Source organism: Ixodes scapularis, unplaced genomic scaffold (genome assembly GCF_016920785.2).
Source record: "Ixodes scapularis isolate PalLabHiFi unplaced genomic scaffold, ASM1692078v2 PGA_scaffold10__122_contigs__length_95168666, whole genome shotgun sequence".
Taxonomy (NCBI): domain Eukaryota; kingdom Metazoa; phylum Arthropoda; class Arachnida; order Ixodida; family Ixodidae; genus Ixodes; species Ixodes scapularis.
This window is the reverse complement of record NW_024609836.1, coordinates 9,719,002-9,746,746: the sequence shown is the minus strand read 5'-3', so window position 1 is coordinate 9,746,746 and position 27,745 is coordinate 9,719,002. Positions and strand designations below refer to the sequence as shown.

At 45.0% G+C, this 27,745-nt stretch overlaps 1 protein-coding gene across 9 annotated transcripts in view; it reads right to left on the bottom strand.

The window, feature by feature from the left end:
- LOC8023850 overlaps window positions 1–27,745 on the bottom strand; it is a 104,400-nt gene that overhangs the window by 64,900 nt on the left and 11,755 nt on the right. For 3 of the 9 annotated variants that reach the window (XM_042287333.1, XM_042287338.1, XM_042287341.1), the window contains exons 1-4: window positions 24,535–26,165; window positions 22,072–22,126; window positions 9,531–10,070; window positions 7,658–7,739 (exon numbers count right to left, since the gene is read on the bottom strand). In XM_042287333.1, coding sequence (XP_042143267.1) covers window positions 7,658–7,739; window positions 9,531–10,070; window positions 22,072–22,112 — 663 coding nt within the window. In that variant the 5' untranslated portion in view covers window positions 22,113–22,126; window positions 24,535–26,165. Of the gene's footprint in view, window positions 1–7,657; window positions 7,740–9,530; window positions 10,071–22,071; window positions 22,127–24,534; window positions 26,167–27,745 lie in introns of those variants that run through there. The other 6 variants (XM_042287343.1, XM_042287348.1, XM_040205445.2 and 3 more) reach the window with 5 other exon arrangements.

Here is a 27,745-nt window from a genome sequence, read left to right as displayed (position 1 = left end):
AGTGCGACAGACCAATAGCAGGTCGAGGAGAAGTGTTCGCGCGCGTTGCATGCCCGTCGCGGGCCGGCCAGGCCGGCTGCTTCTATCCGCGAACATGGCGACGGTTGTGATCAACGTTGTGATCGTCGTCGTAGACGGCGTTCATCTCATCGTTCCGCGTAAAAGCGCTATCCTTGACTGTGAATTTTCGTTGTGTGTCGCTATGATAACCCAGCACGTACTGGAAGGGAAGATCCACCTACTCGAGCGGCGATGTCGTGGCGGCGCTCTCAAGACGGCAGAAACGCCCGTGTCGTCGTGTTTGTTTACTTCGACTACAGTGGTGATTTCTAAGCATTTGTGTCCTCGAACATCGCCCGGATTTCTTATTTGGCGCATTTCATGCGTGTGCTAAAGTTGAAGGTATTACTGGCGCGTACCGTATGAAGGATCCGAATTTTCACGCGTTTTCATCTCCGGAGGAAAGTGATTAGGGTTAGCAACCCTGAACGCTCGCAACATCCGTCCGCAATTCGCGACGCCGCTAAGAGGCTGCGCCAGGCAAAAGCCGCTCATTTCTTTCAAAATGTGTGACACACTTGAGAGAGAAGTGTACTAGTCTGGTGAAATAAAGACTTTCCTCAAACTAAGCTTTATTTTTCATCTAACATAAAATAAATTCTTTTACAAAGGTAAGTTGTCACATGGCATGTATTTTGGCCTGAAAAATTGATGTTTCGGTTATAACGCGGTACCGCTTATAGTGCGGATTTTCGCGACTCCCGTGACATACGTTATATGCGGTCTACACTGTATAACACAAGATATCAGGACACAATTCATACTTCTCCTTTTTTCCTTCTGTATGAACGTGACCCTGTTTTCCCCTTAGATGTGGCTTATAAAAGGAAAGAGGTGCAAGAACTGCAAGCAAGCTCCGAATCATGGTGCTCGTGCGTGAGTGCTTGAACGAAGCGCGTAGATTGGCTGCACGACACATCACGTTGGCTCAGGAGAAGCACAAGAGACTATTTGACGAACATTGGACTGACATAACGTTAGAACAAGACCAGTTGGTGCTGTTGAGGACCTTGCCAGTGGGGCCTAAAAAACGGACAATGTACACTGCGCCTCATTGAGTTGTGGCCAAGCTATCGCCGGTGAATTATGAAATAGAGTTCGGTGATGGTTCAGGGCGGGACATCGTGCACATAGAAAAACTGAAACCGTATCTAGAGTCTGTTGCGGAATTTTCACTCTCCTAAAACTGTTCAATAGAAGACTGTTTTATACTTGTACAGGAGTTGCAATTATCACGTGGGACGATTGTGTCGTGTGTGTACTTGAATGTTGTATTATATGTAAACAGGACTTGCAATTACCGCTTCGGACAATTGTGTTTTGCGTGGACTTGAATACAGTATAGACCACTTACAACGTAACCGCGTAAAAGTTTCGCGTAAAAGCGCTATCCTTAACAGTGAATTTTCGTTGTGTGTCGCTATGATAACCCAGCACGTACTAGACGGGAAGATCCACCTACTCGTGCGGCGATGTTGTGGCAAACGCCCGTGTCGTCGTGTTTGTTTACTTCGACTACAGTGGTGCTTTTTAAGCATTTGTGTTTTCAAACATCGCCCGGATTTTTTATTTGGAGGATTTCGTGCCTGTGCTCAAGTTGAAGGTATTACAGGCGCGTACCATATAAAGGATGCGAATTTTCACGCGTTTTCATCGCCGGAGAAGAGTGATTAGGGTTAGCAATCCTAGGGTTAGCAATCCTGACGTTAGCAACGTCCGTCCGCAACCCGCGACCCCGTTAAAAGGCTGTGCCAGGCGAAAGTCGCTCATTTCATTCAAAATGTGTGACATACTTGAGAGAGAAGTGTGCTAGTCTGGTGAAATAAAGACTTTCCTCAAACTAAGCTTTATTTTTCATCTAAAATAAAATAAATTGTTTTACAAAGGTAAGTTGCCTGATGGCATGTACCGTATTTGCACGAATATAACGCGACCACGAATATAACGCGACCACGAATATAACGCGAGGGCAGGTTTTGATGCCATCAAAAAGAAAAAAAAAAAATTATTACTATTAAAACGCGAACCGAGGCCGCGTCAATTTCTCGCAATCGGGGGGCATAGCAGATGTGAAAAGTCAATGGAAATAGAAGAAATATCAGTTTATGTTTTGACTGCACTCATCCTCACTGCTCAGTTCCTTCCGTGTACAATCCACTTGGCGACTACGCAGATAAGCAGCAGCATGGCACCTGCTTGTCTGGTAGTTATTTTTTCTTCCGTGCGAGCTCCTCGGCAGCCCACAATCCAAACAAGGCACGAAGCAGAAGCACCAACACACAAACACCAGATCACTCTGGAGCAGAAACTAAACAATGCGCAGGCAGAAAAAAGACTGCTGAATCCGATACACGATCACACTTCTTGTTCTGGTCCCTCTGCATAAACAAATGCCTCGTGTTGCACGATTGCGTAAACGCGGTTGGTAGTCTTGGCCAGTCTTAGCTGGGCTTGTGTTGACTCGACTTGGCCCAGCTTGGCTTGGCTCGAATTGGCCAATGCCCGCATTCTCGCACGGCGCGCGCGCCGAGTTTCTGCAGCGTGCGCGCGTTGTACAAACACAAAAGCGATAAAAATGCTTTTTAATGTTTTTTATTCGCCCCTTTACGTGACCCAATAGCTAATGAATTCCCTTCCACATCCCCACTTCTTTTCCCACCGGATCTCCTGGATTGAGCCGGAGGGATGGCTTTCTCCAGACTTGCGTGCCTTGTGGCTGAACTCGATTCCGAATATAACGCGAGGTGCGTTTTGGAGCACGTAATTTCGAAAAAAAAACTCGCGTTATATTCATGCAAATACGGTATTTTGGCCTGAAAAAAATGATGTTTTGGTTATAGCGCGGTACCGCTTATAGTGCGGATTTTCGCAACTCCCGCGACATACGTTATATGCGGTCTACACTGTACTATTTTATACGTATACAGCACTTGCAAGTATAGCGTGTTTTGTGTGTGCTTTAAGTGTCTTCATAACACCAGTTTCTTTGCGTATTGTGTGCGTCAGGTCGACGCATTTTGAGGCGGCGGCATGTGAAGGTGTCGCGTAAACACTGGGAGAAAAGGGAAGGAAGAAAAAGATTGAGCATGAAAAGAAAAAGAATGTCACCACGCCTCAACGGAGCCGGGCATTAAAAGAGATATTTCGACTACCAATCAAGCTTCGTCGCATACAGCATTCCTCAAAATCAACATTTGTTTTAAAAAAAATTTCCTAGGCCTCTTTCCCTAAGGGTGGTTTCACATGTTTTCATTTGATTGTGACTGACTGGTTCACAATAACTTGTGACTATAAAAGAAGGTGCCCCTGGAGACGGCATGCAAATAGCCCTTAAAAAGACACTGACAGGCTATTTATGCCTGCCACGGTTTTTATTTGTACATGACACAGGAGAGCCCAACTACCCAGAACACAATTTTCCGCTCGAAATTTTTTCTTTCCGCCCAAAAACCGTCGATAGAAAACTGGCCGGTTTGAGTCATGCTCACTCTCTTCTCCAAAATCACGAGCCATTTTACATGGTCTAGACACACACACCAAATATAATCAAACTTCTGGGTCATCGAAGGCACACACTCAATATTAAAAATAGAAAAAAATACGATATTACGTTTTTGTGGCTTCTAGAAAGCTAGATAGGTTGATTAAAAAAAAAAAAAGTTGCATTGAGAACTGGAAGCACTTTGTGCATTCTCTGCGTAATTCTGAACATGGCGTCGTGTCGCGGGAGTAGAGGGCTGGACGGTTTAACAAAGTGGAGTATGGGATGGAGGACGGGAATGGTACCTCTACTTCAGAACTGTTGTTCACGTACCGGCAAATCTGTCTACCTTCGAAAGAGAAATCGTTTACCAATCAGAGCAATTCGGATGTACCTCCTGCGACACGCCCGACATCCAAGTTGATTCGCACAAAGATGTCGCCGAGTCGTCGCCCCTTCTCCCGGCTGAAGACATTGCATGCGCGGAAGTCTAGCACAAAGTGCTTGAATTCAACGTATTCTGCGCGACATGCCAGCTTCTCGTCTGCTTCACACAACCGGAAAAACAAACGTTAAAAAAAAAGAAAAATACAACTCAGTCGGGTGCAGCCACATCCAGAAACCCTCTCCTCCTCTACATTTCTGCTTCGGCCCAGTTTCGGTTTCAAGCAGTTGCGTTTTTTGACTCTATTAAAAATATATGTGACGCTGTAGAAAAATATTGATTGGGTAGTCTCCTGACACCCTAATTATATCGCCTGGCTAAAAATAAAAAAAAAAATATTTTGGCTCCGGTCATGAACAAGGCTTTGCAGCACTAGCAAGATCAAATCTATGCATTGTCTATGCCAGGTGCTCACTCATAACATTGTCACAATTACAGTCGCCAGCCGTTTTTTCGGACTCCGTTATTTCGGACTTGTTCTATATTTCGCACCTAAAGGCGGAACCGTGACTTACCCCATAGAAATAGTGTATATTCACGACCAATGTTTCGGACAGCTTGAAGTCAGAAAGTTGGATTATTCGGACGAAATCGTCGCGAGCGATCAGCTAGATCAGCGGAAAATACCATCCAGAAGCGGCCATTTTCAATTCTATGCTGGCTGCCAATGGATTGGCTTGGTTTGGCGGCGCTACTTGAGCACTCCGGAGTCCTACCGCTACGTGACGCTATGCTAGCCCTTTTTTTTTCCCCATTTAGCTGCACGTCATCATCATCATCATTATTATCATTTTGCTTTGTTTTTCGTTCCTTCGCATCGCCAGTCGCCATTTTGCGCCCGTGGATTTGCGCCTCTGATCTCGTTCGGACAACGCTGGCTTGGATGTCATGGCCCCATTTGTTCTTCTGCTACTTGACCATAACGCTAGAAAAGAAGGCAGCGATTCTCAAGCTAGCAGAAAGCTGTCGAACGGAAACGTAGGCGTAACCTGAACCAAGGCACAATTTACGGCTTTCCCACTTAGAAGTAATACAGGGTGAAACAAGGAGACGGCAGGCTCTTTAAATCGACCGGAAAATTCGGTTTCTTAACCCATCGTGCTACAACTTTCTGCAGCGTTGCCCATAGATGGTGCATTTTTGTTGTAAAATTTGCGAAGCGCGAACTTACCCGAGGAAAAAGTAAAGAAAGAAAAAGGCTTAGCTCCTATTGAAACGCAGCGACGCCACCGGTCTACAAACAACGCGGCGCCGTTTCGCACGGGAGACAAGAGATGGCGCAACAAACGCCGCCAACGAACGAGCATACGGCACCGAGAGCAGGCCTTTTTAGCAGACAATCTTTTCGACTCAAAAGCGGCGCGCGTTCCGCAGGCAGCGACAGCCGCAGAAACAAAAAAGACAGGCGCGGTAACAGCAAGGAACTGCAGTTCCTTGTCTGCTAAAGAGCCGGCTCTCGGCGTCGTCTGCTCGTTCGTTGGCGGCAGTCGGCGTCGCGACCGCTTGCGCCATCTCTTGTCTCCCGTGCAAAACGGCGCCGCATTGTTTGCAGACCGGTGGCGTCGCTGCGCTTCCATAGGAGCTAAGCCTTTTTCTTTCTTTACTTTTTCCTCAGGTAAGTTCGCTCTTCGCAAATTTTACGAAAAAAATGCACCATCTGTGGGCAACGCTGCACAAAGTCGTAGCGCAATAGGTTAAGAAACCGAATTTTCCGGTCGATTTAAAGAGCCTGCCGTCTCCTTGTTTCACCCTGTAAAGGCAAGGTTTTCAATCTGCCGATTTTTCGGACTGCTCTATTATTCGTACGTTTTTTCAGTCCCAGCGAAGTCCGAATAATCGGTCGGCGACTGTATTTGGGTGGCTTGGCATTTTACCCACACGCTGCGCGCATTGACTCCTTTCCCGACCGTGGAAATAGTAGATAAAAAAGCAATAAATTGAGCATGCTTAGAATGTAAGCTTGGCCAGCCCAATCGCGACGCTTCTTCATGCTCCCAAAGTTACTAGTAAACGTCTGTAGAACAAAAACAAAATCCTTTAAATTAACTAGACCCAGGGAAAAAAGCTTCAAATTATCACATATTGCCCACAGAATAGCATGTAGGATTGCCGGGAATGCGCCCATGCTCCGAGCTAACCAAAAATTAAGATAAAGCAACTGGATTACCGAGAGTCAGTCATAGGTAGTAATGCGTTACTAGTAAAGGCCGGTTGACACTCTCTCGACCGAGAAAGACAGAGAGAGACCAGACCGGTTTCTAAGCCTCTTGCAATCTCTTAGGACCAGCTCCTCTGCGGCGCATCCGGTCCCAAGAAGTTGCAAGAGGCTTAAAAACCGGTCTGGTCTATCTCGGTCTTTCTTGGTCGCAAGAGTGTGAACGGCGCTTAACACGTTACTGTGATTTCGTTACTTTTTTGGTAACTTGCAACTGTAACGAGTTACTTCTTCAAAATGTAACTTGTAACTGTAGTTCTATTACTTTTTTTGAGGTAACGATGAAAGTAACAATGTTATTTTTGTCGTTACTTTAAAGTTTTTTTTTAATAATATATTAATGAACGCGTACAATCTAGCTATTCATTGCACTTTCCAAATTGTCTGTTCCGACATTTTGAATGTCAAGTTGGCCTTTTCACAAACTTGTGAATACGTTCATTCTCACGAGGGACAACCTGAATATAGCCACGTGTAGATTTGATGGAAAAAAAAATCTACTAGTTATCTTTACGCACGCGATTGTACTTTGTGACTAAACACTTGCATCATAGTAACTTCAAGCACTATCTATGTTGCAGTTTCTCTTTTTTCTGTGCAAACACTTTTTAATCGGGTGTATCAATTGTGAAACAACAATACACGCAGAGGGTACTGCACATATTTCTTATTTTGATTAGCGTCATTACTCCGTACTGCGCATGTTTCGTGCTCGCCATCAAGCGCGGAAAACAGAAGCAACTGCTGCTAGGCTACAATATAAAGTAAAAAGCATACTTTTTGATGTTACCCAATAAAACTTGGTGAGGGGTGTTTTCTAGTTTTTCCTAAATGTTTTTGTGTTGTAGAAAATTAACTGAAAAGTAACGTCGTTACTTTTTAAAAGTAACTGTTAACAAGTTACTCTTTTTTTGCGGTAACTGTAATGGAAACTTTGCTACTTTTTTCTGAAAGTAACTGAATTTACGCAAGACTGCAAAGAATCGACTATACACAAGCCATAGAGGAGAGAAGAATGCTGAAACCTCAGCAGCTGAACCAACTGAAGAGGTGCTGAATCCACCGCAATGTTGCCAGCAACCAAGCAAATTAGACACTCGTGTTTATATGGCGTAGGGTCAGTCTGCCTTTATGGTACGGCGACGCTGGTTCGAGCTGCAAATGAGAAATTTAGCCAGTCCAGTACCGCTGCTAGCCTAAGATTTTTCGCGTGCAACATGCAGTAGCGATACATGAATGCACACCGCTACGATGCTCATTCAGGTCGAAACGGGCGGAGGTGGGGATCGAATCCAGGATTTCTGGGTTCTGCAAAGACGAGCTCTCGTTCCACGAGCTCCGAGCCGCAACGTGCTCGCGCGATCGGCCACCGATCCCTCCCGACGACATTGCAGCTTCCAAGCACATACAGTCACACAAGTCAAACGTGAGCAATTGTAAGAAGGAGCATACATACCCATCGCCGTTTCTCCCGGAGGAAGGGGAACCGTTCTCTCAGCGCTTTGAACACCTGGCAGTATTGGGATGGACTTGGTAACCTTTGCAGGAAAAGAACGAAGGATGGTTACGCTCGCAAAGGTCCAGCCCCAAGCAGTGTCAACTGAGGGCCACTGGGGCCATTACATCACTCCCTGCAGGTAATGTAATATACATTGATTAGCCAAAACATTATGACCACCCATCTAGCGTCGCTCACCTTTGGCATGCAAAACAGTTGCAACCCCTCCCGGCATGGATTCTACGAGTCCTTGGCAATTGCCTCGAGCAAGGTTGTACGAAATTTGCAAGCACAAGTCGCACAATCCCCGTAGATTACGAGAGGGTGGTTTGTGAGATTTTAACTGGCACCCTAATTACCTCCAAGATGTGCTCAATGGGATTGATTTCTAAGGAGTTAGGAGGCCTGGACATCAACTGAAATTCAGTATCATGCTCTTCAATCCACATAGAGCATTGTCCTGTTAGAAGATAGAAGATTCCAGTTCCAGTGGGAATAACAAGCCATGAATGGGTGTAACTGGTCAGCAGTGATCCTGACGTCGCGATCTGCCCTTTGTCGAAGTCACTGAAATCTATGAAACGACGCCTTCCCCATAACGTGCACACATAGTCGACAAAATGATGCCTCTGTATTTCCAGCAGTCGTTAGCTATCATCTGCATACGAAGATGGCAGAAGACGCGGATGGCGCATCAGCTAGGTGCGCTAATTCCCACAATGTAGGGGTGGTCATAATCCCTTGGCTGATCAGTGTATTGACCCCATCTGGTGTCAATACACTCCAGGAACTTGCGGTGTTCGGAAAATACAAAGGGGGAAAAAATACACACTTCGCACAACACAAGAAAGTTATGCGCACCTCCATTTAGCAATGAAGCAAAAACAAGCAGGACTATTTCCTTTGATCGGCTTTTCGCGCAAAGTTATTAAATACAAAATTTTGGGCCTCACCATTTTGTTCAAACTGAAAGCCTCTACTGCAAAACCCAGAAAACGTGATGCCAGTGGCATGCACAGATTCACAAGTTCAATAGTATCAAATGAATGCCGGAAAAGCTCACTTCTGCACTCGCTTAGCAGCAAAAAAAAATTTTGTTTTCTAGACTGCCTGTTCACGCCTGCCAGCGACGTATTGCAACTGGAAAGCATGGGAAATTTGAATGTTACCTTTGGCATTTTCCTCATTTGCCGTTTTCTCAAGAGATATTTCAAATTTAAAGATACTAAACAGCATGCCGGGAAGAACAAAGTCCAAGGTATCCAGAAAATGTAAATAGTTCGGGAAACCATGATGTTACTTGACACTGCGACATTCTGACGTCACATGACAGCATTATGTCACATAATGGCATGACATTGTGTGTACAATGATATGACATCATGATTTCAAACATTATGCCATTGGACATTATATCGGACGACACCATGACATTGTGATGTCACATGAACAATGACATGACAAGATGATGTCCGTAATTATGTCATTTGACTTGACATGACACTGATATCATGTGACACCATCACATCATATGCACCTGACGTCATGACACCATGATGTTACGCGACATTGTAATGTCACATAACAGCATGAAGTCATGTGAACAACGACATGACACCATGAAGTCAATCATTATGCCATGTGACAACATGATGTCACGTGACACTTAGCTTGATGTGGCAGGGGCCATGATGTCAAACCACGGAAGGCTACGGAGTGACCAACACCAACAAGTGAGGTGCATTGAGAGTTCCCACATAAAGCCATAGCTTTAATATTGTCGGAGCACAACTTCAAAAATATAGGATAGTGCAGCATATGGGAAACTTACAACTTGTACTTGGCGAGGTCCCTGGCAATGGCATTGATAAGCAGTGTCTTGAGCCTCGTCCGCCCAGATGTGTAAAAGGATGCGTCCTCCATCAACAGGGCCTTGTGCAGCCCTGGAGAAAACTGGGGCAGCCAGTACACCTTCGGCCACCTCTTGTACCCCCATGCAACACGAGAAGCGACCGGCTTCCCAGGCTTATCCGTGCCAGATCCATGAACGGCCGACTCGGAAACAACAGGTTCGGAAGCGGCTGGTTCTGGGGCAATTTCTTGACACGAAACCAGTTCAGGAACAGTCTGTTGACCAAAATCCGGTCCAGGGACAACCCGTTGATGGGGATCTGGCCTGAAGAAGACTCCTTCAGGGACAGCCGGTTCAGAGGCAGTTTTTTGATAAAAAGCCAGTTCGGGAGCAAATCCTGTATGAAAAGCCGGCTTGGGCGAAATCCGCTGACAAGGATCCGGTTCGAAGACTGGTTCGGCAGCGTCAGGCTCGGGGAATTCCAGTTCTGGCACGCCCGAAGTGCGCAAATGGGGAAGCCTGTGCAATTCGATAAACGTCGTAGCTAGTGCATCCGGTATATTTTTTCACAAGAATCCATGCAGCAAGCCAGAATCACTATTTTTCAGAATGCATTCTCTAAAATAAGTGCATGAGTTCTATTTGCCAAAGACAATTAGAAGGGCCGATCACTCTGACCTACGAATCACAAGGCCAAAAAACAGGCTAGAGATAGTAAGGTCTCTATCATCACAGAAGAATCATTTAGTTTTTTTGTGCAAAGCGCTAGATCTTGGTGTCTCGACATTATTCAATTTGCAACTCAGCTACCTAAAGGGGTTGCCACTCATGGGCAAATATGGCGGTCAAAAACAAGCCGTGCCGTGCCATGTGCCAGCTCAAAGCACAACGCTCAGGCTTCAGCAGACAAGCATTGGGCTCAAAAAGGTTCACCACAAGTATTATCAAGTATGTTCCAAACCTCTGGCAATCTGTTGGCATAAGCGAGCTTCCAGAGGCTTGGCCTTCTTTGGGGAAGTGATGAAAGGACTACCTACTGTCCTTTTACTGTGCTGATGAACGTTGATAAACGCAAAATGTCTGGTTAATGCGCTTGCATAGGTTGCATTCCAAGCCACCTAGGCAACATGCTGATACGACGGTAATGACAAGGGTCACCGGGACAACTGCTCGCCCTACGCAACAAGAGAAGCAACGCAAGGCGCCAACTGCCGACTACATGCAACCACAGAAGCCACAAGAGACGAGCAGAAATTGTGAAAGGACCTATTCCGGCTAGTTCAGCGTTTTCCTGCTAGGTGCCATCTGTTTCGCAGGGGTCACAAATAGCCAATGAGCAAAACCGGAGCACCCCTACACTTTGTTCACCCCCAGGCTGACAGAGCGGTGGAAGCTATGAGCTTGTTGGAACAGTGACAGGCCTACCGTTTGTTACATGATCATGCTCTCACTCATACCCGCAGAAAACTAGGTCGTGCGATGAAAGGGAGGCAGCTGAATGATCCGACAGGTGCCACACTGTTAGCTTAGGGGCTGAACGTAGCATAACGAATGAGGCATACTCTGGGAAACGATTGCCAATGAAGAGCCGAGTTCCAATTTCCGACGTTGTACCATGACCAGTCGTGGGGACCACTGCCTGAACTTGAGCAGCCTGAGAGGTGCTTGGTGTTGTGGATGAGAAGCTCGGAACAAGAGCATTCCCATCAGCGGACCTCTAATTTGCGTGAAAGCGGAAGAATTTGTTTTGCGATTCGGGATTGAAGGCTTCACCTGCAGCGAAGGTCGGTCCAGGTTTGAGAGGGGACACTACCTTGAATTGCACCTTTTTTCTCAAAAAGATTCATATTCAGAACTGCAGAGTTTTGGCATGTATGGAGAACAAGGAACACCCTCACAAAGTCTCATCAATGTGCACTGACAAACCATGTCAAAACTAATTATTCTTTATATGTTGGTGAGGTGTGCTCCACTGCATAGCACTTGTCATCCACAAGTGAAAATAGCTGAAAGCAATGTCAGTACAGTGTAAGCTCATTCCAACAGACCTAGTTACAAGAGACGTTTGGATGTAAAATACAGAGGCCAGATTCACGAAACGATCTTACGCCAAAAATGTGCGTAAGACAAAACTTAAAGAGAGCATGAAATGATTTTAAAATCGAATTTCATCCACCGCACGTCGTAAAAGGTGTGAAAAGGAACACAAAAACACAAGACTAGGGAGCCAAAAAAAATTATTTGCTATAGAACTTTTAAAAGAAAACTGGACTCTTTTGCGACTTCTTTCCTTCGAAAGCTCTGCCTTTTCACTACGATGCATACGCAGAATTGGTGCACGTCAGCCGAATCCACATCGCCTGTTGGGTAAGAGCCTACCTCACCAGCACCGCGATCGTAAACAATAAATAGCCGGCGAATGTTTCCTAAAAGTTTTGTTAAATAATATTCAGATCCACATTTTGTAGCATAATTAGAGATGTGTGGCGAAAATTGCCAAATTTGATAATGCTGAGAGCCAAGCGCCATCTATCGTGTGGTAAACGAAGCAACTACTGCGCGTGCGCAGTAGGGCAGGGCCAAGTTCAGAACGGTTATTTCCTTTGGTTTCCTTCCTCTCAAAACTCTGACTGACTGAACGTTTATTTTTCTACGTGTTCATCTCGCGCGTGCCGACTTCAAGCAGCAAGAAAGAAATGTACTTAAAACAAACCACGACGAACAAGAACGCTGGATCCACAAACACCCGAGAAGAGCGACAACAGCCGCGACTCCCGCTCCGACGAAACTCTCAGAATATAGGCCTAGCAGGCACTCCGACTCGACGCAGCGTTGCTTCGTCGCAAGACCGTCTGCCTATGACCGGCTGGCGTACTGAATGGAATATGCCCGCGCTACCCTTGTGGACCCTTCCGTATTATAGTTTGATCGCTGACCTCAATTTTAGGTTAAGAGGTGAGGTCAATCTCTTCCCCTTGTTTTCCGAGGCAGTGTTGACGAACACTCGTCGAAAAGGGACCCTCGTCGATCCTCTCCTTGTTTTGTGTGATATAGAGCTGAAATAAACGCCGTATGGATTACCTTCGTAGCACGGTATGTACACTTTGTTATTGGTATGCCATTTTTATTCTGACAGACTGCACGTCACTGTCGAGCTGTAACAGTTCGTGGGAGGTATACCGGGGTATACGTGCAATACCGGTCCAACCTTTCTTTGCCGAGTGTCGCGTCAGTATCGAGTTGCAAATGTAAAAGATCGGTCCCGAAGCGCTTACCAACAGCGCGAATACAGCACTTCATCAAACGCGCGCGTCCGCTCCGAGTGTGAACAGGTATTTACGTGGCTCTTGCTAACAGTTCAAACGTATCTTTTTTAACGTCGGCTCGCTCCTGCATCTCCGAGACCGCGAAAAACGCCGCGGCAAATTGTTCCCATCTGCACTTCCCAACAGGCATACCGGCGTATGGGACTAGTCCCATGCTGTCGCTGTAGCGCAACGTATCTCAATGAATTTCGTTCAGCTGCGATGCGGCGATGAGAGGCGCCGATTCAGAAAATACGTCGGTGACATCGGCGCAGTAAAACCCACCGGCGCACCCCAACTCGCTAACGCTCCCATCTCCTACTGCAGAGAGAACTTCCGGTTCCGGAAACATCGTACGTCACGGCTTGTTTTGCGGTCAAGAAAAAGTCGATATTTCATTAATTTTTTGTGTAGAAGTTAATAAACCGAGACGAAAACGGATGCCTGTTCGGCATTCAGTGAACATTGACGGTTTATTGTAAAAGTTATGTGGAAAAAGTAAAAAAGTCATTTCATGGTCCCTTTAAGAACAAATCCGTATTCACGAAACGAAATTTTCGTAAGTTTTGCGCAGGTTACGACGAACTCCTACGACAGCTCCGGAGCTGTCTTACGCACTTCTTACGATCAAATCAGCATGGCCGACACATCGCTCAGTTGGTCGCGACAACCAACGGATGTTTATTTTTCTACGAGCGCTTCTCACGCGTCCCGACTTCAAGCAGCAAGAAACAAGTAAAAAGTACTTGAAACAGACCACGACGAACGAACAAGAGCGCTGGATCCACAGACACCCGGGAAAAACTCCAAGGGCCACGAGTACGGACTCTGACCGATTGGCAGATAGGCCTAGCAGGCACTCCGACTCGGCGCAGCGATGATCTGACGGTCCTTGGCGAAGACCGTCTGCAGCCCACGACCGGCTGGCGTGCTGAGTGGAATATGCCCGCGCGACCCTTGTGAACCCTTCCCGTATTATAGTTTGATCGCTGACCTCAATTCTAGATTAAGAGGTCAATCTCTTCCTCTTGTCATCTCCTTGTTTTCCGAGGCAACGGTGACGAACGCTGTCGTCGAAAAGGGGCTCTCATCGATTCTATCTCTGTTTTGTGTGATATTAAGCTCAAATAAACGCCGTATGGATTACCTTCGCAACATGGTATGTACACTTTGTTATTAGAATTCCATTTTATTCTGACACGACTGCACCTCACTGTCGATCGCTGTAACAGTTCGTGGGTCGCAATGCCGGTCCAACCTTTCTTCGCCGGGTGTCACGTCAGGATCGAGTTGCGATCGTAAAGGATCGGTCCCGAAGCGCTTATCAATTCGCGGTCCAACAGCGCAAATCCAGCACTTCGATCAAACACGCGCGTCCGCTCCGTAGTGTGAACAGGCATTTACGTGGCTCTTGCTTACGCTGTCGTAGTTCAAACGTATCTTTTTTTAACGTCAGCTCGCTCCCGCCTCTCCGAGGCCGCAAAAAACGCCGCGGCGATTTGTTCCCATCTACGTCACTTTGCAAACGACTGCGGGCCGTCTTTTACCAACCATGACAGTTGTGTTGACTTGATAGCGATCGAGTTCGTAGCAGTCAGAGGGGGCGGTTACTCACCCCGGCCTCGGCATTCGGGCGAGTTTAAATCGTGTTAGCGTCGACATATCACTGCACGGATACGAACCCCAGACAAGCGGTGGCAGAAAGGCCGCCTGTGTTATGAAAAATCCACGTGCTCCGAACGGCTCCGAACAAATGCCGAGCTCTCCGATTGGTTGTTCGTGCTGCCGAAGACGCCGTCGCCATAGCAACAGCACCGGTAAGTTTTAGTTTTTCCGTACGACAACGTCGCTTTCCTCCTCTCACTTAAGAACGCGTTCGTGAATACCGATTTCTCCTCTTCTTACGATGTTCTTAACTTACGAACTTCTTAGCTAAGTTCTCATAAACTAAGAAGCTCTTCGTGAATCTGGCCTCTGATTTGTGAAGTTTGGTTCGTTTTCCTCTACATACCATTGACTCAACTTCATATCTGCATACAACATACTCTTTTTACAAAAGACCAAAATCTTGGTCAAAATCAAGGTCTGTTATAACGAGCTTAGACTGTATATCAGAAGTTTGAAGAAGACATTACCTCCCCTGCTTGAAAGAATTTCTGACATTTAAGACGCAAAAAAAAAGTTCTAAAATGTTGTCTTAAAACTTCAAGTGCATTTATCTCGACTTCTCTTTTTGGCAGCAAATCCCACTTAATAAAACTATTGTTTCAGTATGAAACTAAGGAGAGATGTAATATTTGCGGATTGTATGTTGAAATTTTATCGAGCCGGTTACTATGAACTTATATTTTGCATTTTCATGTTCCTTTATTAGGAATAATTGTAATTTACAAAACTTGGGAAATGTAAAAACAAATATATATATATTTCATAAATTTTATTTTTTCCCGAAAAAATGCACATTTTTAAAAAAATTTGTTTTCCTAGTAACCGGCAACAAGTATTCCAGTATGCATTCCACCAGAAAAATATGTGGTGATCAACACCATTTCTCAATGATAGATTCATAGAGCTGATTCCATGCAAAGCTATGCTTTACTTCGTTTGGGGGGGGGGGGAGGGGGGTATAGAACCTCATAAAATTGGTTCACAGGGCTGAAACTTTGCATGCCCTCCCTCTATATGGCTACAAACTCCACCTGCAAATTTCACGCCGATTGAGTGAGCGGTTCAGAAGTAGACATGCTCAGGTAGTGTCCCCCCCCCTAAAAAATGAAAGGGTCTTGCTATTTGCGTCACGTCAAAAGAAAGGGCGGCTGCCTCTGCTGCTGTGTGCAAAGACTGGCAGGTGCGCGGGTTCCCGGAGATTCTCTGCCAGTTTGAACCAGATGATATGCACAGGGATGGAACTGGGCAACGCAGCTTTGGAGCAGTACTGAGAGCAGAGAATACAGTCTACGCTCATTACAACAGACCTGGTTACAACAGACATTTGGATATAACATACCGATTTCTGAAGTTCTGTTGATTATCCTCTACATATCATTGACTCAACTTCATATCTGCGTACAACATACTCCTCTTACAACAGACCGAAATCTTGATCAAAATCAAGGTCTGTTATAACGAGCTTAGACTGTATCTACAGTTTGGCGCAGGCTGGGAGCAGCAAAAACGAGGTCTTGGAGCAAGTTGGAAGCAGCGTACGAGTTTCAAGAATGTTAAAATAGAAACTAAATGTCACCTGGTTTTCAAAATTCTAGGAAATATGGCATGCAGATAACTTCATGGGAACTTAACGGTAGTTTCAATTAACATTTTATTTGAAACATTTTTTACAAAATTATATGAAAATTACACAAATCGTATAAAGTAAAACTGCAGAACAGTGTGACATGTGATGGAACCGACTTGCAAAGAAGTAAATATAAACCAACAGGTAGAAATAGCTTTCAACTCATACCTTGCTCTGCCATACACCTCAGTGCTCCCTTGCCTTCCTTATGTTCCCAAGTTCTCTGCGCACGATTTCGAGGTGGGCCAACGTCGGCTCTGGGCTTTGCAATACACCTTTCCATAAAAGCATATGAGGAAGCATTCATTGCTGTGTTTGTGTGTCATGTACGCACAGTTTCTGGCTGGCCGTAATTGTCAGCGAGCGCTGGCTGGACAGTGATTTTTGTAAACAGTGGAAACGTCTATAGTCACGCAAGTAGAGCCAAGGGAAAGGCGTGCCAACTGAAATACATTTGAGTGTATCTCAATATGGCGGTGCTGTTTGCTCCACCATTTGGATGAAGTGACTCCAGAACTCCAGAAAAACACACAGCAATGGCAGCTATGCTTCATTTCAGCTTGTGTCCAGACGCAGCCGATGCTAGAAGCGCCAGCATGTGGCCTTGAACAGTGCTTGCACTGCACGAGCGAGCATTCTTGGCAGGGACGCTAAAAGTCCAGAGCTCGCACTTGTAGCATCATCTGCGTGTGGACTCAGACCAACGAGCTAGAGAGCCTTAGAGCAATATACTGGCAGCTGAAAGTGACCCACAGTTGGCCACTGCCCTGCTGTACATTTTTTGCCACTAGAGACGTGACATTATAGTTTTTTGTCTAGATTTTAAGTACCGCTCACAAATAATCGTTTATTGACCTTTAATAATAGTAAACAAATAATTGTTTATTGACCCAAAATGTGTTTTTACGATAAAAACTCGGGCAGCTTTGCAAGGCCTCCGCTAGATCCCGTCAGTCGCGGTGCTGTACTTTGGGTTTTTATCGGAGCTAGACACTGATCTCTGGTGATTGAGATACCAGTTTATCGCTCCAAGCCCCTCAACCTCGTTGACGACGAAGCAGAGCGACAAAGAATGGCTTCAAAAGGGGTCAGGTAGCAGAAGCATCGCGATGAGGGGTGCTGTAACAACTGTTATTAGCTGAAACGAAGTACAGTCGAATCTCATTAATTTTAACTCAAGGGGGACCGAAAATTTGTTTGAATACCGCAAAAGTTTGAATTACCGGGAGTTTTCTCCCATAGAGACACGTAGGACGGGACCTGCATGTTAGTTTGAATTATCCAGAAGTTTGAATTAAGAGATTTTGAATTAACGAGATTCGACTGTATAACTATGGTGCCTGGAGGACGTCTCCGACTGGTGTGTTTAGCATCCTATCTCGCCCATACATCAAAAGTGGTCTTGAAGTGGCAACAGATGACGTCACAGGAGCCGTAATGTTGTCGGATGTCACAACCCTGGCGGTTGGTCTCAAAAATGCTGGCGAAAATCATGAGTGAATGAATGTCACTGTTGCCGCGGCGTCCCAACTTCTGGCTGCCAAACTTTCTGTGGACTGCCACACAGGAAGCGATCTGCAGCGGAATAGACATCTGCCACACACATCACCACTGCTGGGATGCCGCGAGGATCGCGACAGGCGACAGCGCGACGCTTTCATGGTGGGCAGAAATGGAGGGACCGCTTTTTTGGACGCGGTAAGCGCACCGGTCGGAGACCAGGCACCGTGGTAGAACCGTGGTGGCGACCTTTGGATACAGGGCCTCAGATCCACCGGCGTTCCCTTTGGGCAGCAAGTTCCGACATGAACGTTGCCAACAGAAACTGAGAGACAGCTAATTTTGTTGAGGCTCGTTTATAATTTCAGTGTGGGTGTACCTTGGCGTAACTTCATTCTTATTTGTACTTTTGCATCAGTGTGGCACGTGAAAAGTCATTAGGCACACAACGGCGCAATGGGTGCAGCAGTTCCATCCCTCTGTCTATAACAATGTGGACCAAACAGCACTCTCTAAGATTTTGTACTGACGGAATCCCTTTCCTTCAAACGTGAGCACCGGGGGGAGACAGCGCAAGAAAAGGCCAAGCATTCTCGTTGGCACTAACATCACTCGGAGCTATAGGCTCGGGTCTTGAGTCATTTTCAATTTGAAGCGTCCTCGTTGTTTCGAAAACGTTGCGACTTTGCCCGTTTTATCCGAATGAAACTGCGAAGCGTAGATGATGCAAACTACCTCGATAAAGTGGACTCATAGAAAGGCATACCTGCCAATCTGTGTGAACTTTCAAATTCGTAAAACTCCAGTGGTGGCGGGGGAGGAGCAGGGGGGGGGGGGGTAGTAGTAAGATTTGACTGGTTATCCGCGGCTCGCACATATCCCTGGTTTTTATGCGAACCGACGTGGAGCTTAGTGTCAGACTTGCCACCATGCGAAAGGCTTCCATCACATGTCCACGTAGTACAGAATCCAAACTTTTCTCCCTTCTTGGATGGCACAAAGCACAGGAATTCCAACGGGAGTTCCGACATGCAGGCTTTCAGGAATACCTAAAAGTACCTCTTTTGAGGTTTGGAGTTTGCCATTGTGCAGCGAAACCACCATGACTAGGGGAATGTGAGAACATTACACGCGCAACAAATACAGATGCCTGACTGCTCGCCACGAAACTGGCCAAAGCAGCGAGGACGAACTACGGCTGAACACGTCGAACCAAAATACACCACTGGACACACGAACAAAGGCTTTAGGTTTTGGATTGGTTATTGATCCGCGACCATCAGAAAGACGGATAGTAGAAACCACGATGCTGCCAAAGACGGCACCTATCACTCTCTTGTGGCGGTGCAAGGTACTACCAGCAGCACTCCTCCTTCTAGCATTTTTTCGTAAAATTCAAAGCAAGATTTGTAACATGTAAACTTAGTCCCAACTCCTACATTTCTTAGAATTTTCGGAAGAGTTGGCAGTTTTGGAGGATGCTACAATCTTTGGGGAGAATAGGAAGGTTATTTTCTTCGCAGATAATTGCCCTGGACATGGAGCTATTCAAGGTCTGAAGTCCCTATAGGAACAGAACAATGCTACTGCAGCCCATGAACCAGTGAGTAGTTCAAGTTATCAAGTCGCACTTCCGCAACAACCCCCAGTAGGGGATGCTTACATGCGTGGATCGAGGGAAACACTACAAGGGGGACATTCTTCGTGCTGTGCTCCAAGCTTGGAGTCAGGCCAAGGATAGCACAACAGCCAACTGCTTCAGTCGTGCACGACACAAGGACTCCATTGAGGGGAAGGCGCCTATTGGAGGCATTTTAAACGAGTTCCATTTGACTGATGAACATGCACAGATTGACGGCAACGTTGCGACATGTTCTGAGAATACCGTGGCTGAAATTTGCAATGAGGAGAGTAAAGAGAATCAGAGAGACCCGGCGACAAGACAGCCGGAGGTGTTGTGACCCTTTGACAGGCAGACCCAGCGCTGCAAACACTGAAGGCCTTTGTCCAACAAGGGCGGGGTTCAGAACTTGTTACGGATAATTTCTAGGCCATGGACAACACAAGTCAAAAGGAGCGGTTGGAAGAGCTAAAATAAGCAGATTTTTTTTTTTGTTTTCTTTTACGGCCCAGTAAGTGGTCATATGTAAGGCTCCGTGTTTTCGGATAAATCCAAAAAGCTCCGAAAAACACACGCCGGTAAAGTTTTGGTAAATTCGATAAACTCCGAAAGTTTATGTGCCAATGCCACCCCCCCCCTCCCCCCCCACAAAAAAAAAGTAAAATACTTTTTTTTTCACAATTTGATTAGCATGGATTCAATGGTCCTGGGAAAATGGCACCATTATTATCTTTCAAATCTCAGACCGTTGTCAAAATGAGTCTTGCCGCTTGTCTCGTCGAGGTTGATTCAGGGCAACAGGTCATCATACTTTCGGGTCACGACAAAAGCCACTCTTGGTTTCCAGGTTGGGCCATGGGATTTGTGATTTAGAGAAAGGAGAAGGGAAGGTATGTTTTTGTAACAGTGAAAACTATGGACCATAGAGATTGTACCGGCTGCTAAAAAACGCAAGCTCTCTGCCAGCAAGCCTCAAGATGATGTGCGGTGTGATGGAGTTGGCCACATGCCGATGTGGGGTGTTAGCAGGCTCCGACGCAAATCCTGCCCACCAGGACTGAACAATTTTTCATATACATACTGCTATAAGTGCAATGTTCACCTTTGTTACAACAAAGATAGAAATTGTTTTATCGCATACCATAGCTGGAATGTTTGGCAGTAATGCCCAGTGTATCACATATGATACAATCTGTATTATATGCAAATAATGTTTGGAAAAAATAGAACTTTGTTCTGTTTGACTTCTGGAAGTGTTTTAAAAACCATCTTCCAGTAATTTTTTTCCATACTTAGTCACGTTGTGGGCATTACAGGGTTAATTTGTCCCACGACACAAGTTGCACACAAGTATTGCTTCGATAAACGTCGATACCTTAAAATCAATAAACTCCCGGGGGCAGTCGCTACGAAGCTCGTAGCCATCCCATCCTATTCCATCAATCTAGCCCGTGGCCGCGCGAGGTAGACTGGTTAAGGATGTAATAGAGAGTTTCAAATGTCACTTTTCTCTATTTAATATTGCCAACGGCAATGGCACGCTTGTCAAATTCAATTGAAGAAATTTTAATCGATACAAGCGCATTTTATTTTTTATCTGGCACACGTTTACATCCGGTTATTATTTACATATTTCTTTTCAATAGGAAACACTGCAAAATTAAACTCAGAATTTCGGAGAATTGGGAATCAAACATATCTAAACTCCGAATCTTCGAAAAAAAAAAAAAAAAAAACTCCGAAAAACACTTTCCGAATCTGACGAAAAATAAACTCCGAAAACCCGGAGCCCTAGTTATATGTTTTTTAATAAGGGTCTGCAAATACACAAATGCAGTAATCTTAAGTTTTTGTCATTGTTTCCCTTGTTTTGTAAACTGTATTTGCTACATTATCTAGCTGGCATTACATGCTGTGTGCTTGTCGACAGAGCCTCCAAGATGGCATTTAGCATTTCCAGTGCATCATATACATTTTCCAATAGAGTCGCCGACCGATTTTTCGAACAGATCATTTGAACCTGCTGGATATTTTGGACTTAAGGAGGAACCGTGGCCTACCCGATACAAATAGTGCATATTCCCGACCAATGTTTCGGACAGTTCGAAGAGAGATTTTTCGGACAAAATCGTTGGAAACGATCAGCGGGAAACACCACCAAGTGGCCATTTTGGATTTTATGTTGGCTGCAGATGAAAGGGCTTGGTTTGGCGGCGCTACTCGAGTACTACTAAGTCCTACCGTTAAGTGACGCTGCACAGCTTTTTATTTCTCTAGCTGCACGTCATTATCATCATCATTGTTACCATTTTGCTTTGTTCATGAAACATTGCAGTCGTGGACTTGCGCCTCTCATCTCGATTTCGGTAAATCGTGTTTTCGGACTACACTGGCTTGGATATCATTGCCCCATGTGCTCTTCCATCGCTGCAATGTGTCGCTAAGAAGTGCAAAACATACTTGACCATAACGCTACAAAAGAAAGGAGCAATTGTCAAGTTAATAAAAAGTAACAGAAACAGAGGCGTAACCAAAAACAAGGCGGACAGGCGTAACATGAAGCAAGGCACTATCTACTGCTTTTTTAAGCCCGCATAGACTTGATCACGGCAAGTTTTTTAATCTGGTGATTTTTCAGACTGCTGTATATTTGGACGTTTTTTTCGCTCCCTGCCAAGTCCGAAAAATTGGTCGGCGACTGTACATGCAACTCCCGATGAATGGAACACATTTCCCCAAATTCTTCGGGTTCCCTTTAAAGTGATTTAATTGTATAAGCAAACATGAACTGGTGCTTACCCCATGAGTATGGACTGCTCCCAGGCTTCTTCAGAATACATCGGAGGGTCATTTCCTGCATGCAAGAGAAGTTGGGATGTGCAGTGTTTAGGTATTGGTCATAAAATTAGACATAATAAACCATTTAACTAGATAACTCTATTAGAGGAAGGGAACTAGAAGGAAAAGCAGAGGCACATGCACCTTTGCTAGGGTGACCGTGATCCTCGGAGTAAAAAAGGGTACATAAGAGGGTGGGGGGCGAGGTAGAAAACAAAAAGCTCTGCCTCACGGAAACATAAACACGCATATTTTTACAAAGTTTTTTCATTCAGGACGCAAGTGGTTTTCTCCCACATCTTGTTTTTCCTGACGAAGAAATGTTGCCAACCGGAGCACATCAAATTCCGTAATGCAGAAAAGTCTCCCACACACGTTTACGTGAACAAAATGTGTTAGGAGATGCAACTACACTATGTTTCATAGTATGTTCATTTTTATAGCATTATGTCTATAACAAGTAAACACCCCTTCAGTTTTCTTTTATTTTCTTACTACTGATACTGCAACTGCTATGCATGTTCCTACGAAAACGAGAAATGAGGCTTCGTTGGACTAAAAAGACGGGACGGCCAAAATGAACCACTAAAACAGGACTGTCCCAGCTAAAACAAGACGTCTGTTCACCCTAACCCTAGTGCAAAAGCTCCAAGTTTACATAAATATTTCTGACCCAAATTAGGTTTGAAGCAGATGAACACATATCTAATAGGGCACAACTTGCAAAATGTGACATGCAGGCAACTGATTAACAAGACAACCTGACACACCACAGAGGTCAAAGGATCTACACATCACATCTACACACCAAAAAATGCAACAACTAAACAAAATGAAGCAAATAAAAGCATTGCTTTCACCTAGCTGCAACTTCATGGATGATAAATGCAACGAGAAAAATGTGCTCACCCGCTGACTATTTCTATATCTACATGTCTTGAACTGGCACACTTTGTCAAATGTTAGCTTTCAAGCTTTGTTTAGGACTTCGTTGTAATTACATACATATGAGGCATTTTAACGAACTAAGGAGCACTGTATTGTCAAGTCACACAGATTTTTAGCAATAAAGACACGTCTAACTGCATGGTCAAAGAGCTGGCTCGAGGACTGTGCTAGGACCAAAGGGGCTTTCTAACAAGAAAGAAATGTTTCAAGAGCAAACTGACAAACATATTTGACTCCTTTCAGAACAAAGTTTTTAGAATCACACCACTCTTCAGAGACCTACAGCTAGTGAAACAAGTTATGGGAATGCAGAAGACAGAAGGAAAAAAGGTGCACCCTGCAATGGCAATTTCTGTTCCATGATCATTGAACCCAAATTGAATGAGCAAAGTGCAAAGCATTGAACCCCATTAAAAAAAACTTTAAAAAGTAAAACCTCCTGTATAGACCTTTTCCACAAGGGCGCCGCCATCTTCAATTGTCGTCACCTCCAGTATGGGCGAAAACGTAAATTTGCCGTTGCCACGCCAACAGAAGACATTTAGGATATAAGCCTAACCGTCACACATTCTCGTTTTGGCTCCGCTCTATTTTTTTACTGGTTACAGGTTGAAACGTTTTACTATTTTGTCGTCGCCCATACTGGAAGTGACGACGATTCAAGATGGCGGCGCCCCTGTGGAAAACGTCTATAGTGGGAATAAACAGCTTTTTGTCTGGCATCCCTCCAGTTTTATGGAAACAAAGATTTGATTTTATTTGATTTGAAAAGAAAAAAAAAAAAAAAATTAACCCATCTAGTTTTAGTCTTGAGAATGGTTTACTACCTGTTTTTGGTGGGGAAACTGGTAAGAGGAACACATTTCTTATCAAAGCGATAAAGCAAATTAAAATAAAAACAAAAACTAATATATGACAAGCTCCCTCTTCCCCAGAAAACCAATAAGGATTTCACTGCAGTATTTATATTGATCATGCAAAGAAATAGATTTTATCAGAAACAGATCTTGGAAGAACCGCTAGAATAAATGAATTGATCACATATCCCAAGAGGATCAACAACTGCAGCAATTATGTCAGATCTGCAGCATTCTAGTTGTGGGAGCAGAAAGCAACCTTCTGGTTTCCTGAAAGGCAAAAATGTTAAAACATTTTCATCAGTTTTCCAAAGACCCTAGTCTTTTAAAGACAAATAGTGAATACGGCCTTCAGACATGTCACACATATCTGGTTCTCTCTTTTACATTTGAGAACTGCAACTGGCAACAAAACATGCTTGAAACAAAACAATCCAGCTAAAGGTTGAACGAGATGCCAAAAAGCTGCTTTTGTTATGCCAACCAGCAGTGTAGGCCATTCGCTTGATTTTGTGCAAGTGCAAGAAACTAAATAGGTCTTCACAATGCATGCCGTACAACTCGCATCTCTCCCACTAGCGACCCTTCCCAGCATTAGCACAATGCAAGCAATGCATACACAAACTGATGTACTTCGCACAGTCCACAGACTCACTGCAAAATTATTAATGAGGGCCGATTTGTCCGAACCATCATTTACTGCCCGAGGCAAGGGCATTCTTCCAGACCTGTAAAGATGGGAACAATGTCACAGACAAGGGGCAAGACCCCCCTCCCAGCCATTCATTCGGCCATTTCACAAAGAATCTGCAAGATACCAAAATGCAGCAACCTACTGCTTATGCTCGATATCAATGCTTTCGTGCTACACAATTGAGGTTAGCTCAGTTTCCGCACAGTATGCAGCGTGGGACTCGAGAAGTGTGGAAACTAAGCTAGCCTCAACAACCTGGCACAGAAAAGGTGACGCCGAGCATAGGGCTCTCGTATCACATTAATCGATCGAGTTCATTAATGAATACTACGAGGATGTCAACCTGTTTTGATAAGCTAACACCAAACTTAAAAAAAGAAAAGAAGACAAGACATTTTGAGGCACTCTTTAGAAACGTTCATGTTTCACAACACTTAAAGAAGGTGCTATGCAGTTTCTTGTCCACGCCGAAGACATTTTTACGCCGAAATATCAAGACCTGAAAAGCACAGTTTTCCTGGTGTTCTCCACAAACAAAGAATATTTCACTTCAAGCAGAAGAGAGACACGATGTAACAAGATGCGGCATCGACAGATGTACAGGCAAAACAGGCACAATCATGGACGATACGAGCTGAAACAGCCCTTCATGCTTTTTTGGCCTACCTGCCAATTTTTGAGAGATATGGTCTAAATTACGAATGAAGTCAAAAGCTGGGGTCTCAATCTTCAAACTACTTGACAAATTGAGAGATGATAGAGCCTCTGGGCACCGCAAGTACCAAAAAAAGGCTGGGATGTTTTAGCTCATATTGTCTGAGAGGGTTCAAATAGGGTGCGCATGGAAGTGTAAATTTTTGGCTTCAGGATCCTTGCTCTCCCATACCCCGTGAGCGCCAAAAAAATTTGAGCATTGGCGCATGAGTGTTTTCTGTAGCACCGAGACTCCGGGGAATCGGCTCAGGACTGCTTCTCTCTCGCAGGCGTCACAAAGGTCTCTTCGGTCCTAGAAAAAGAGCAACGTCGTTATATCTTTCGTTCGACATATATTACTTTCGAGCAACTTTGCCATCTTTCGAACGAGATAACAACACTTCTGGTATATGCTCAACACAGCCAAAAAGGGAAAGTGTGTAACTGACACAGATAAAATTGCTGCCTTTGAAACCACTTTCCTTTCTGCTTTATCTGACTAATTACTTTTACTGCGTAAAATTGCGCGCAAAAGTGTTTGATTAAAAAAAAAAAAAGGAAGTACTGTTTCCTCGTGTAATGCCCATAAGGGCCTTCGAGGAAAATAAATGATGGTGATGATGATGATGATGATGACAATATCCTGAGAGGTAGCACAACAGTTTCCTGCCCCATTTTTTGCTTCTGCAAAAGCACAGAAAGAGGTCATGCACAGTTAAACATGTCAACAAGTTTGTGGATTGCGTGGCGGGTGTCATCTACAAATTCCCGTTGTCATGCGGCCGGGTTTATATGGGAGAATTGAGACGCTGCGTCAGTGAGAAAATGCGTGAACATGCCCTTTCCCTGCGGTCAATGATGAGAAAATGCGTGAACATGCCCTTTCCCTGCGGTCAATGACAGGAGGGCACTTATGCGTACACTGCAGAGACTGCTTGTGTCACCCCGTCTTCAAAGATACCATAATCATTGGCAGGGGGCACACAGAAGTGGAAAGAGAGGTGCTGGAGGCCAGGGCCGTACCCAGAAAAAAATTTCGGGGGGGGTTTTCGGGGACAACGGTGGCCATTTTGAAAGTGTCTATTGTCTTATTTTCGCCTATGAATCATGTGCATCGGTGGCATATAATGGAGAGTTACAGGAAACCGGAGATCCGGTCCCGGTTTGGTACCCGGTAGCCGACCGGCGCCACTGCGCGTGCGCAGAGGTGGAGATTAAAATCGGCTGGCTGCCAGTGCACCGACCAGGGCCGTACACAGAAAAAAATTTCGGGGGGGGTCAGAACCCCCTATCCCCCCCCCTGGTTACGGCCCTGCTGGAGGCGCATGCTATCGAAAAAGCTGGCTCGGGGCACTGCGTCAGCCAGCCTTCTGTTTATCTTCACAAAAAAGAGATTGATTTTATAGATGCATGATGAGCGACACGCCATTGGTTGTTTCAGCATTGGTTGGCTCTGTAGTGTTTTCTTGTTTGGGCCGTTTTTAATAAAACTTCAGCTGACAGTCAGCACTTGTCCTGTGCTCTACTCTCATTGTCCTCATCTTTTTTGCGCGCTGTTCCCAATGTCTTAAGTCACGAACCAACTCGCCTGCATCGCCACCGTAATTCAGAAAGACAGCCCACTTTCTAAAATCACGTCACCCGAGTTCAGCTGGTTCGTGCAATAGGTTAGGGTGCGATTTCTTAAACCAACAGCGACTCTTCCTTGGATAACCTAGGCAGCAAATTAAAAAATTCTTCCCTTGTCTTTCCAAGCTTGTTTTGCTCGCAGTATGGTTTAGGGCAGGTAATGCGGACACGAGCAAACCAAGAATGAAGTCAATCGTTTTATTCCCTGTACTTTCAGGTTCGTGCACCAAACAGAAGGCCATCCTATTCCAAATGTTCCACAAAATAATACAATTTACTTTCTTCGACTGACGTGAAAAGAAGCAAGTGGTGCAAGGCACAAGCACAGAGAGCGTGCTATATAACATCTTTATAGATAGGCTAGTAAAAAAACTATACATTTGCAGCTGGTGTTGAAAACTGTAGCGCTTTATTTTTGGGAGGAGAAAGCAGATGTCTGGTTAGTAGAAAACAAAAATGTAAAAGAACTTGGCTAGTTTTTCCAAGGGCTAGTCCACACAGGCCAAGAGCTTTTCCAAGGTTTTCCAAGGGCTAGTCCACACAGACCAAAGGGAACAGACAAAAGACAGTCATAACCATGTCGCACAGGCCTGGATCGCAGCCGACACAGGGTAATTTCGGTTGAAAACATAGTAAGTTTTTCCTTAGATGGTGCCAGTGATGTTCCATACCATGTCTAAGAATTCCCCTTCTTGGGTACAAAAATTCTCCTTTGATGTTAAAGTAGGCAGGCAAGCTGGTTAAGGATAGACATAGTAACCTTGGAGGAAAGGGACAAAAAAAGACGGACAGACCCGAAGCTCCGTTTCATCTC